Source organism: Phalacrocorax carbo, chromosome Z, assembly GCF_963921805.1.
Source record: "Phalacrocorax carbo chromosome Z, bPhaCar2.1, whole genome shotgun sequence".
Classification (NCBI taxonomy): domain Eukaryota; kingdom Metazoa; phylum Chordata; class Aves; order Suliformes; family Phalacrocoracidae; genus Phalacrocorax; species Phalacrocorax carbo.
Window position 1 is genome coordinate 85,560,612 of NC_087548.1, and position 13,697 is coordinate 85,574,308.

The 13,697-nt window shown below is 50.1% G+C and overlaps 1 protein-coding gene across 2 annotated transcripts in view; it reads right to left on the minus strand.

The window, feature by feature from the left end:
• FBXO10 (F-box protein 10) overlaps window positions 1-13,697 on the minus strand; it is a 32,205-nt gene that overhangs the window by 17,744 nt on the left and 764 nt on the right. For both annotated transcript variants that reach the window (XM_064438338.1, XM_064438339.1), the window contains exons 2-3: window positions 10,410-11,000; window positions 1,001-1,846 (exon numbers count right to left, since the gene is read on the minus strand). In XM_064438338.1, coding sequence (XP_064294408.1) covers window positions 1,001-1,846; window positions 10,410-10,994 — 1,431 coding nt within the window. In that variant the 5' untranslated portion in view covers window positions 10,995-11,000. The remainder of the gene's footprint in view (window positions 1-1,000; window positions 1,847-10,409; window positions 11,001-13,697) is intronic.

Genomic DNA, 13,697 nt, shown 5'->3' on the forward strand with positions numbered 1-13,697 from the left:
TAGCCTAACTCCCATGATAAATGCCCCCAAGCAGCTCAGAGAGGCTGAGAAGCACTGCACCTGCACTCTGCATCCGTGGGGTGGCCTTCGGGAGGGCACCTCTGCTACAGGTGTCCCATAGAAAGGAAGAAGCCAACCTCCACTTCCAGTAAGCAAAGTGTTTCTGGAGGCCACAGGCAACAGTGCACAGAGGTCCTTCTGTGGGGAATGCAAATGGGGACCTAGTCCCATCACAGCAAAGCCCTTTCCCAGAACTGGGCTGGAAAACATTCCCCTTCCTTTCCCTGCAAAAAACTTTTATTTGCAGTTTTTTAAAGTAATAGACTGGAAAATGGGCCCAAATCCTGGGCTGCGCCAACAAAGTGGTTGGGTTGGTCTTGCTCTGGCCTGGAGAGGAGCCTCCTGAGCCCCCCTGACACCACCAGCACTGGGGATTTTGTCAGTGTTATTCCCCCCCAGTCCTCACTGCCACCGTCCTCTCTGAAGAGGCGGACAGAGAGAGATGGAGACCTCTGGGCCAGTGCAGGATTAGAAGATGCTGTGCTGAGGGAAAACCTTAGTTCAACCTCCAGCACATGTCCCTGGCCAGAATCCCTCCTTACACCCCATCTCTGCCTGTGGCAGGCACCCACCCCTGCAGGCTCTCCTGAAGCAGCCAGGAGTGGCCATGGTGAGGGGCAATGCCAGGGGTGACAACACAGTCCCCATGTCCCTGCGTTTGTGGTATGGGCTGTGCTGGGAGCAGGAATGGCGATGGTAACCAGCAGCACTTTTACAGGGCGAGAGTTTAATTTACAGGTAGAGCTGGTGTCACTACCTGACCCCAGTATGCCACGGAGTTAACACCTCCGATTGCAATTACTATGTTACTGCATGCAAAAGCAGGCAGCTTCAAGTGACCTGCCTTTCATTTGTGCTGGTTAACCCAAGCTATGCATAGGAAAGGAGCTGGTGGAGCAGGAGGGAGAGGGAAGAGGGCTCACAGCAGTCTTCACAGCACCTTACTGTTTTGTATGCAGCGCACTGCGTAGGTCAGATCCCTGAAGATGCTTCCTTCCAGTTTTGCTTGCCCTCGTGAATAAATGAATATTCCTCCCTTCCCATCCCTGAAAAGGCACTGTCGGATGATGCAGCCTTGCAGAGAGCTGGCCAAAGACTGGGCCTCCTTGTCCTGCTGCAGCTCCTGCTGCAGAGACTTGAGCTTAAGGTCCCTCTGAAGGGCATGCAGTCTGTTGCTTTGAAGCCTGCTGTGTGTAACGTCAGCAAGCATTGGACTCAGGCTGTGGGCTTGGTAGGGCAGTTTGTATGCAGCCTGAACATCCTCTTCATCATCGCTGTGTAAGTCACTGTCACTGGAGTTTGAGTCGAGGGCCAGGTACTCCTCCTCCTTTGCTGCCTGCAGGTTGTCTCCAAATTCAGTATCTTCCTGGGCTGAGCCAAGCAGAGCTTGAGCACCCACAGCAGACAGGAAGCTGCTTTGTTCTTCTACAACAATCTTGCATGTTCTCACTGGCCCCAGGAGCGATTTCCCCCAGCCAACCTGCCTGGCCATGGGGCAGCTGGCTGGGTCAGGCTCCTGCATGGACACTGCGCAGGACTTGGCCAGCACGGCCAGGTGCTTGCAGGCCCAGTTACAGTCAGAGCTCGGGCAGCCCTCCACAGTTACAGAGGCACTCTCACTGCCGGTGAACTCGCAGTTCTCCAGGATGCAGAGGGCCACACTGCGGAGGTGGATGCTGGACTGGCTGAAGGTGCAGAACTTCACCTGGCACGTCCCTGGTGCATGGATCTGCAGCTGCCCACTTTCAAAGTTGCAATTGTCGAACTGGACGTAGCCTGAGGTTGTCTGGAGAGTAAGCACAAGGTGAGATCATTGCATAAGCAAGAAAAAGCAGTCTTGAACATACCATGAAGTCCTTCCACAGCAAACAAGCTCAAGCTCACAAACACAGTATATGTGTTCAGGTGTCACAGATCCAACAAACTCACACAGGCACAGATGTGGTGCTGCAAGCTGAGTTAGCAAGGATCTTGCAACAAGTGACACCTACTGACTTACTTCTTTGCTAGCAACATTTCCTTACTTCTCTGCCAAGACACAGCTTTGCAGTCTCAGCAAGGCCCAGCAGTCATGCATGGACCTAGATGTGCAAAGATTGCTAAACCTTAGCAATGCTCCCTACACAGAGCAGTCTGCAACCTTCAGAGACGTGTATTTGCCAGCTGGCATAATTAATGGACTCGGGTTTACTGGGTGAAGCAGCAGGTAAGATGACAACAGACACTGCCTGGTTGGCCTGGAGTGCTACAATTCTCCCTGGAGCTGTTAGCATACTTGGTGGAATGATGGTGCACCCATGATGCATCAAGAGCAAAGGAAAACAGGTAAAAATCTGTGCCTTACTGCTGCACAGGCATTACATTGTGACACTGCAGTACGGTAGACACCATCAGTTCATTGTTCCCTGGCTGTGGCTTCCCATCTGACTGGCTAGTGCTTGCAGAATTGTGAGCCACCCCTACCATGGCCTTCCTCCCTTGCTAGGCAATGCATGTAGCAATTTATGGGTGCTGGCAAACCATCAGGATGATTGTGCATGGCCAAATGTCTCTGTGCAGTCTCTGCTTACCTACAGAAAAGGCCATCACAAATGCAACAAGGAACAGAGGGGCCAGGTCAGAAAAGCTAAGTGGTGTGCCTGGAATTTCACTGTGTTCCTAATTTGATTTGGAATCTCCTAAACTATTATTTTCTCTTCCCAGATTATCCCTCAATTGCCTAGTACACCACATTAAAAGCAGACAGATCATATCTTGTGACAGATGAGCTGGGGCAATTTTACAGAAATTTCTGGAATTTCCAGCCAACACACCATCCCAACATTTGTTTTCAACCTTGAGCACTCTCCGAAGTGGTCATGCTGCAAAGAGCTTTTGAAATGCATTTCTTTGTACCCAAAGACAACCACACAGAAATCCCTTCAGCAGCTAGCCTGCTCCAGACTGAATCGTACCTTCCCTTTTTTTTAACTAAAAAAGCTAATTAAAAGGTATGCAATCATATCAGCTTCTGAGAAGCTGCTTTTGAAAGCCATTCTGAAATTGCATCTTGCAGGGTTTTAATGACTGCCAATAGGATTGGCATAAGTTTGCTTTTTAAATTTGTTTTTCATTGACAGATTTGAGACGAAATGCTCTTGTTCCACCAACAGCAGCTGAAGGTCTGTACCATCACCCTGCTGCACGAAGAGACCAAAACGACAGCCTGAAAGGTGAAATGGAGCCTTGCTGACCAGTCAACTGCAGAAGACATCACTGAGCAACACACCGTGTGTCCACTTTGGCAACGCAGCATGTGACCACAAACAGGGACTTTCTCAGCAGATTTGTGACTCAGTTTCCCCCACTGCTTTACCTTTCTCCCGGGGACTTTAAGACTGATTAAGTCGGGTGTTTCAGCGGTTTGTTCCCCCTCTCCCCTCCCTTCCCCCCTCCCCCGGGGCTTTGTGACTCTCGTTGTTCTCCTTTACATTGCATTTCTGTTGTTGTTTCTTTTAATTTTAATTATTAAACTGTTCTTATCCCAACCCATGAGCGTTACCCTTCTGATTCTCTCCCCCATCTACCAGTGGGGGAGTGAGTGAGCGGCTGTGTGGGGCTGAGCTGCCGCTAAGTCTTTTTGGTGCCCAACGTGGGGCTCAAGGGTTGGAGATAACAACAGCTGCTGGTCACAGCACCATGTTGTCCTTTTTGCACTTGGTTTTAAAGATCGGTGTTGGTTTGTTGAGTCTGCTGTGTTCTGCTGTGATTAGTAATGTTTTGCCTACAAGATTTGTTATACAAACACTCGTTTTCAGCTTTATCTGGTATTTGGGGTTTTTGCTGAAACGGTTACTGTACTTCGGATGCCACCTTGTTGAGGCAATTAGCAATTATACCTCCTCCTCTGAGAGATTTTATATGGAGGAAATACAGAATAATACCTTTGCAACTTTGTTCTATGATGTCTGTGCCTTTGTTACAACAAGTTTTTGTATCTTGAACATCGTTGGGTGGTTAAGGTGCACTTATTGTTAGTTTTTGGGCATGTTGTTTTGGTTTTGACTAAGCAACTTAAGAATATCACCCAGGCTTGATAGTTATGAGTGGCAGGGCATGTGGGATAGCATGGGCAAATACCTAGGGCAGTGGGCACCCCCAGCGTTTTGGAGTTTCACCCCCGAACAAGTGCAGAATCCTAAAAAACTAGTAGAATATTTGGAGAAAGTATGTTGTTACGCTGGGAACTCCAGAGAGACACAGATAACTGCAACATGCTGGGGTCTGGCCCATGCATACCGAGCCCTGCTCAACAGCATTCAGTGCCCCCAGGGGGAAGAGAATGTCTCTGGGTTGAAATGCAAAGTGACTGGCACTGTAGTCACTCCAGCCCTGAGGACAGGCACTGCAGCCACTCAAACCCCCACAACAAGTACCGGAGCTGGCTCAGAAAATAAACCCGTACCAGTATCAGCTGCCCCCATACACAAGACGAAATATTGGAAGCGGGCGTCAACTCGTTTAGAACGGGATGATGAAGAACCAGGGCCATCGCGGGGAGAGGAGGGAGAAGTAATAAATGAAATAGAGACCACCCGATCCCTGTCCTTGAGTGAGCTGCGAGATTATAGCTGTTGTTCAGGTGAGCACATTGTCACCTGGCTGCTCCGATGCTGGGATAATGGGGCCAGTAACCTGGAATGAGAGGGAAAAGAAGCCAAACAACTGGGTTCCCTTTCTGGGGACGGGGGCGTTGACAAAGCAATTGGGAAAAAAACACAAGCCCTCAGCCTCTGGAGGCAAATCCTGCCCGGAGGAAGGAAAGGTATCCCTTTAAAGATGTTACATATCGCCCAGGAAAATGGACAACTATGGAGAAAGGCACCCAGTATCTAAGGGCATTAGCTGTGTTTGAGGTGATTTATGGTGACCTGGACGATCAACGGTCATCCAAAGATCCAGATGAAGCCGAGTGCACACGACCCACGTGGCGCAAGTTTGTACAGAGCGCACCATCTTCGCATGCAAAGTCATTGGCAGTGATGTCCTGGAAAGATGACGAGACACCAACGGTGGCAGAGGTGATTGATAGACTCCGAGATTACGAAACAAATCTCTCTTCCTCGCTCATCTCTGCTGTGGAGAAACTATCCCGAGAGGTCCAGCAATTCAGAGAAGATATGCCCTGCTCTCCACCTGTACGGAGTAGTGTCTCAGCTGTTAGGAATAAGTGTCCCTTTGCTCAAGAGAGGGGATGCACACCACGGGCCACCCTATGGTTCTACCTGCGTGACCACGGAGAGGACATGATGAGGTGGGATGGCAAGCCTACCTCGACCCTACAGGCACGAGTGCATGAACTGCAAGGAAGAACAGTCACTCAGGGAGGCTCTTCCAGGAAAGCTGCTGCTCCAGTTTCCAGCGAGCAGGTCCCCAGACAGTGGAGTAGAAGCACTGATTTTATTTCTGAGCTTAATAGAGGGACTCCTGATTCACATTTACAGGAAGTGAGTTGTGACTGCCATTGTTACCAAAAAACGTGGTAAAATCAGAAACAACTCTTTAACACCAATTTAGTATTAAAGAGCAGGCATTCTTTATTCACAGCGCCGGATGCACAGGGGATTGCTCCTCCTAACGTGCGTACCTCACACACCTTTCCCCTACAATTTATAGATCAAAATTTTACATAGTCAGACATATTCATTATTGTCCTGTCTACTGATTGGTACAAACTTGCTTGTTCCTTATGTAAATTACCGCGCAGGCTCGGCTGTCCTCTTCTGAGTAAGTGGTGTTACTTGGGTCGGTGGTGGTCTGTGAGTCGGTGGTCGCGATCTCCCCCTGCCAGAATTACCTTTTACCCTTTTGGCTCTTACTCTTGGCAGTCCTGGCCAGTTTTCTCAGTCCGCTACACGAAACTACGTTTTGTCATCCTTTTCTGACAGAAGCACATTGTCTGTTGTTTCGTTCACATTAATGATTACCTAGGGACTAAAATGCAGATCAAAGAATACACTGATTGGTATACTCCATGTCCCCAGACTTAATGTCCAGTTGGATCGGGCTGTACAAGGAGTATAGTAACATCCATTGTTGGTTAATTCTATCGCTCTGGTTACACCATGATCAGGACTAGAGGGGCCCTGCCTCCAGCCAGGTGGAGGAAAGGGATAACCGGGCTTACTGGACTCTGTGGATCCGATAGCCTGGCACGTCCGACCCACAGGAGTATAAAGCTTTAGTGGACACCGGCGCACAGTGCACCTTAATGCCATCAAACTATATAGGGGCAGAACCCATCAGCATTGCTGGAGTGACAGGGGGATCCCAAGAGCTAACTGTATTGGAGGCCGAAGTGCGCCTAACTGGGAATGAGTGGCAGAAGCATCCCATTGTGACTGGCCCAGAGGCTCCGTGCATCCTTGGCATAGACTGTCTCAGGAGAGGGTATTTCAAGGACCCAAAAGGTTACAAGTGGGCTTTTGGTGTAGCTGCCTTGGAGACGGAGGAAACTAAACAGCTGTCTACCTTGCCTGGTCTCTCAAAGGACCCTTCTGTTGTGGGGTTGCTGAGGGTCAAAGAACAACAGGTGCCAATCGCCACCACAACAGTGCACCGGAGGCAATATCGCACCAACCGAGACTCCCTGATTCCCATCCATGAGCTCGTTCACCGACTGGAGAGCCAAGGAGTCATCAGTAAGGCCCACTCACCCTTTAACAGTCCCATATGGCCAGTGCGGAAGTCTAATGGAGAGTGGAGACTAACAGTAGACTATTGTGGCCTGAACGAGGTCACTCACCCACTGAGTGCTGCTGTGCCAGCCATGCTAGAACTTCAATACGAACTGGCGTCCAAGGCAGCCAAATGGCATGCCACAACTGATATCGCTAATGCATTCTTCTCAATCCCTCTGGCAGCAGAGTGCAGGCCACAGTTTGCTTTCACTTGGAGGGGTGTCCAGTACACCTGGAATCGACTGCCCCAGGGGTGGAAACACAGCCCTACCATTTGCCATGGACTGATCCATAATGCTTTGGAACAAGGTGGAGCTCCCGAACACCTACAATACATTGATGACATCATTGTGTGGGGCAACACAGTGGAAGAAGTTTTTGAGAAAGGGAAGAAAATAGTCCAAATCCTTCTGAAGTCTGGTTTTGCCATAAAACAAAGTAAGGTGAAGGGACCCGCACAAGAGATCCAGTTCTTAGGAATCAAATGGCAAGATGGACGTCGTCAGATTCCAATGGATGTGATCAACAAAATAGCAGCCATGTCTCCACCAACTAGCAAAAAGGAAACACAAGCTTTTTTGGGCGTTGTGGGTTTTTGGAGGATGCGTATTCCAAATTACAGTCTGATCGTAAGCCCCCTCTATCAAGTGACCCGGAAGGAGAATGATTTCAAATGGGGCCCTGAGCAACAACAAGCCTTTGAACAGATTAAACGAGAAATAGTCCATGCAGTAGCTCTTGGGCCAGTCCGGGCAGGACAAGATGTAAAAAATGTGCTCTACACTGCGGCCGGGGAGAATGGCCCTACCTGGAGCCTCTGGCAGAAAGCACATGGGGAGACCCGGGGTCGACCCCTAGGGTTTCGGAGTCGGGGATACAGAGGGTATTGGATTGGGTATTAGGAAAATTTTTCTTAATTGAAAGAGTGGTCAGGCATTGGAACAGGCTGCCCAGGGAGGTGTTGGACTCTCCATCCCTGGAGGTATTTAAAAGATGTGTAAGTATGGCACTTCAGGGCATGGTTTAGGAAACATGGTACTGTTTGGCTGACTGTTGGACTTGATGATCCTAGAGGGCTTTTCTAACCTTAATGATTCTATGATTCTATGACGTCTCCATACAAACTTCTTCCACATGGATCATGTGGACTTGATTTCATCTGGATCTCTGGATAGCTGATTGCTGTCCAGGTAATAATAAATCACCTCCAGCACAGCTAATTCCCTCAGGTACTGGACACTTTTCTCATGGTGATCCACTTGCCTGGGTGACATATAACATCTTCCTTGAAGGAATACCTTTACTTCACGCCTGACAGGGGTCACCTCCAGTGGCTGAGGGTTTCCACCCCTTTTCTGATCACTTTGTTAATGCCCATTCCCTAGAAAGGGATCCCAGGTGTTTGGCTTCCCTACCCTTTAATTCAAGTCTACTGGCCCCGTTATCCTAGCATCGGAGCAGTCAGGTGACAATGTGCTCACCAAGATGATGGTCAAAATCTTTTTGCATATTTCGCAGCTCACTCAGGGATAAGGATTGGGTGGTTACCACCTCATTTACGGATTCTTCCTCTTCCTTCTCTCTGAGCAGCAGCCTCCTCTCTTCCTCCTCCTGTTGTCATGATGGTCCTACTTTGTAGTAGTTTGTCTTGTCTGATTCTTCCTCCTGCTCCGTCTTAGAAGCAGCTTCTTCATCCCTTACTAAACGAGCTGACTTCCGCTTCCAGTATTTCTTCTTGTGTAAAGGGGTGACTGATACTGGTACAGGTTGGTTCTCAGGTTCAGCTGCAGCGCCTGTCATTTTGTCGTCAGATCCAGAGGCCTCCTCTTCCCCTTGGGAGTACCAGATAGTGTTGAACGGGGCTCGGTAGGCATGGGCCAGGCCGCAGCACATTGCAGTGATTTTTGTATCATCTCGTAAACTGCCAGGGTGACAGCATACTCTTTCCAAATATTTTACTAGTTTTTCAGGATTCTGCACTTGTTCAAGGGTGAAGTTCCAAAACACTGGAGATGACCACTGTCTTAGGTACTTGCCCATACCATCCCACACACCCTGCCATGCATAACTATCAAGCCTTGAGGCAGTTCTCTGGGTGGTATTCTTAAATAGCTGTTTAACCTTAAACAGGCCTGAAACATATTCACAAGAAACAGAAATAGCAACATGCTGGTTTGAACATCCCAAGGATATTCAAAATTCTTAAAGCTATTGTGATCAGCCTGGAGTTGAAGGTGTCTTCCCTGTAGATTGGTTCTCCGAGGAGAAGAGGTAAGAAGTGTAATTATTACTAGTTTCCGAGAGATGGCTCCTGAAGTACGGGGATGACATCAGTGCTGAGTACCATCTCATTACCAATAATTTATCACACCATAAGCCAGTGTTACACAGTACAGCAAAGCGATAACTTGAATCCAACTCCCAGAGGTGATAAACAACACTGCAGGGAGTGCATACGGGAAGTAAGCTGTTACAAACCACAACTATGAGAACAAGCACAACAGCTCTGAAAGCAAATGAATCAACATTGTGACCGGTGACTATCAAACTAATATAATACATTCTCATCACAAATTTGTTTTAACACGCTCTGGTCAGATCTGTCATTATCTCAACCCTTTGAGCCCCATATTGGGCACCAAAAAAAAGGATTGTTGTGATTTAACCCCAGTTGGCAACCAAGTGCCACGCAGCCACTTGCTCACCCCCCCACCCCACAGCGTGGTGGGGGAGAGAATTGAAGAGTAAAAGTGAGAACACTTACAGGTTGAGATAAGAACAGTTTAATAATTGAAATAAAATAATATAATAGTAAACTGTAATGAAGAGAGAGAAATAAAACTTCGGAAAAACAAGTGATGCAACCACTCACCACCCGCCAACCAATGCCCAGCCAGTCCCTGGGCAGCAATCTCTGCCCCTAGCCAACTCCCCCCAGTTTATATACTGAGTGTGATGTTATATGGTATGGAATACCCCTTTGGCCAGTTTTGTCAGCTGTCCTGGTTATGCTCCCTCCCAGCTTCTTGAGCACCTCCTTGCTGGCAGAGCATGGGAAGCTGAAAAGTCCTCAATTTAGTATAAACACTGCGCAGCAACAAGTAGAACTTCAGTGTGTTATCAAAGTTATTCTCATACTAAATCCAAAACATGGCACTATACCAGCTACTAGGAAGAAAATTAACTCTATCCCAGCCAAAACCTGGATGGTATTATATCTCCATATAGTAATCGATCTGCTGTTGTATTGGCAATAAGTATGCAGTAAGCTGTAACAGTATATATCTACTTATTTGTTGCTGTTATTGGTTGTTGCTATAATATTGGTTGTCTCTGATTGCTGCCATACTAGTGATTGATACTGTATCATTGACTGCTGACAGTAATTTGTAATAGCCTTTCAGCTTTATTAATCAAAGGCAGACTTGCTAGTGGCAATTTGTGTGGTATTCGTGGTGATCTGTAATGAAGCAGAGACATACAGAGGACAAAGCTTCTGAGCCTCTGTGCATTACAGTCCCACAAACGTCTGGTCACACTCTCCAGATGCCCGCAGACTGGGGGAACCCCTTGGTTGTAACACATGGGTGGCCTTGCCATTCCCACCGCTCCCACTCCACTGAGCCTCACCTTGTAGAGCACCGAGGTAAAGCGGGCTGGCATGAAGACCATGTTGCAGAGGCGTGCAGTAGGGCAGTGCTGGTCGATACTTGCCAGCAGCGCCACATCTCCCAGCTTGCCCTGCCCCACAACCTCCACGGGCACCTTCAGCAGCACCTCACCCTGCTCCTCATGCACGCCAGGCAGCAGCACAAGGCGGTCGTAGGGGCTGGCGGCCGCCAAGGCGGCCCGGAGGCTGCCAAACTCACCCCCTGCCCCGACGCAGAGCCGGCGCCGGCCCTTCCTCCTCCGGAAGAGGGAGAGGCAATTGGAGGATTCCAGGTCCTGCGTGTTTTTGATCCAGGTTTTGGAGGCCAGATAGTGCTGTTTGAAGGCCTCTCTCCAGGACTGTGGCTCCACACCAGGCTTGTTGGGCCAGTTGGGGTGTCTGTGCTCGAGGCAGCCCAGGCAGAGCTGCCGCCAGCGTGTTTTGTCCAGGCTGAGGATGAGTTCGTACCAGGCCCTGCAGACCAAGCTGCAGCGTCCCAGGTCAGGGAGGTGCAGGTAGGATAATATGAGCCGCCACAGCTCCACTGGCAGGCTGCCAACCTCCATCAGCACCTGCAAGGGATGGTACACAGAGTCAGCAGTGAAGCCTGAGAGCTGGTGGGGCACAGAGGGGAAGGTGAGGCTCAGCCAGGCCAAGGAACATGTGTCAACGGGGACATGCAGGTCCCCACTGGATATACCTCTCCAGGCACAGAGCTGTACAGAAGCAGGCCCAGAGCAGCAGGCCGGCATGCCTCAGGCAGAGACTGGGGCTCTGTCCAAGCTGGGTTCAGCACTCATCCTACGGCATGCTCCCTCCACCATTGCCTGCAGGCCCCCATCCTTCCCTCCTTCTCCTGCTAGCCCCACTCACAGGCCAGAAATGCCCAGACAAGCTGTTCTGAGGTCTCTGCTTTTTTGCAGTGGTTAAAACTTCACTGCTTAACCTTGGGAATCAAAGACTGCACATGAACAAGCACATCCACCTGCCCCCGGCAAGCCATGGCATTCTTGTGTCCCCTGCCATGGCTTCCCCCCCGCCACACTCTATTGGTCCTCAGCAGATGGCTGGCCTGCAGCAGATGAGATGCTTCCCTCCAGCGCTAAGTGCTGCACCAAGACTGCTGGGGAAGGTGGCAGCAACGGGGGAGCCAATGGCCCTGCCCTCCTGGCCCCAGCAAGATGCCCCCCGCACTCAGAAAGACACAAAGAGTGGGCAGCTGCGTGCAGCGAGTGCAGCAGTGGAAACATGCTGCCAGCATGGCAGACTGCAGTGCAGCTCTGGACAAATCACAGATGTCAGCCGGGAAGGGTGAAGGTGAGGCCAAAGCCTCCCAGGAGAGCACACCTCTCAGCAGAGCCAAGGGAAACTGCTCAGCAGCACACAGACCTCTTTGGAGGGGCCAGTGGAGGGTCCCAGCCACTGCCTCTGCTTCCCAAGGAAAGCTGTCTTCCAGCCTCTAGCTGGTGGCACAAAGCACCACCCCGGGAGCAAGGGGCTGCAGAGGCAGGGCAGGCGTGAGTCTGCATGCAACTCTGGTGAGTGAAAGGCATGGCTGGGGCCACATGCTACAAAATGCAGAGCCGCCACGAGTTCCGCTGGTCACGCTGGCGGAAGAGGGTGGCATGGCCTGTGGAAACTGCCTGGCTGCTGCTGGTGAGAGTGGGGATCGCAGGACCACGCTGCTGGGGAGAGAGGGCTGCCAGTCCCCAGCCCCAGCCTGGTGTCCTCTTTGGGATGCAAGGCTTGTTAGGAAAGATGTGAAACTTTCTCCAGAGGCTGAGTTCCTGCAGCCCAGCACCTGGGGACACCAGCTTGACTCTTCAAGCAGAAGAGGGATTGAGAAGAACAAAGCATTCATGCACCACCAGCAAAGTGGGCATGGCTCATAATGGATCCCAGACACCTGATACCACCCTGGCACAAGGCCACTGCTGCTGAGGGCATGCAAGACCATGCCCCTTTGCTCTGGCTTGTGCCACCACCTGCCCAGCATCATTCCCCATGTCCTGCCCTGAGAAAAAGTGGCGCTCAATGGCATGATGCCCCTCCTGATTACAGGACTTCAGACCTTGCTTCCCATGCTGGCCCCTGGCCTGGTGAATGCAAGAGCGGGCAACCCTCCTGATGCCCCATGTGCTCAGCAACCTTCCACTGGTCTCCAGAAAGCACTGGATAAGCAGCTTCACTAACAGGGGAGATATGTCACAAAGTTTACCACTTGGTATTCCAGAGTAGAAATGTTACTATCAGTGACCAGAAAAACCAATAGTGCAAAATGGGGAGCTCCACCATCCATCAGCACTCCCTCTGAAGCAGCCCACTTCATGCACATTATCCAGCACGCAGTAGACAGAAATCAGTGCTCCGGTGTGGTAGGAACTCTACAAACACCACAAGAAAGCATGCACATCTATGGGGTCACTTCAGGTCAGCTAGCACGCAGGACAGCCTTTGCTGGCAGGAGTGTCTCTGACTCTGCACCAGGCGGTTCTGGCTTTGCCCCTGCCTATCCCCACCACTGCCAGACCATGCCCACTCACATGCTGGGAAACATGCTCAAACGGGGACTGTGGCTACCCTCTAACTCCAGAGTTCATCTCACATATGATGCTGTTAAAAGTGATCAGGAGCCACGCTCCCTTCTCTCACTGATGCATGCTGGCATTGCAGGCAAGCATTTAGTGCTCTGAATGATACTCTTTGACCAAACACAGGGAATTTTGCTTCTCCTTGCAGACATCTTGACTGTCAGCTATCCTGCAACTATCACAAGGGAATCTGCTGAAGAAAGTTTCAATTCATGCTAGGGTCCTACGCAATGCCTGGGTACCCAGTGGGGAATACCCCACTTTAATTGTACTGCAAGACATACAGACTTGCTGCCACACTCCTGCAGCAGCCCCCCAGGCAGTCTGCTGGGAAGGTCTCATGACAGCAGTGCCATGTCCCTCACAGCCCTGAGCCTCTGCCCTGGCAAGACATCCCCAGCTCGGGCATCGTGATGCCATGGAAACCAGACACTGACACTGGAAGAGTTTTAAGAACTTGGGGGGAAGACTTAGTCTCACACCTTTTCAAGCAGGCAAACAGCTCAGCATTTTCTCTTTGCCATTTCTCTCCCTTTTGGAGGCTCATCTTTACAGGTTAAATTGTAGTGAGCTTTATCATGAAACTTCATGGTAGTATAACAAATACTAAAACAAAAATGAGCCATTGTTATTTACTACAAAACCACTAAAATCAACCAAATGCTACACAAAACAATA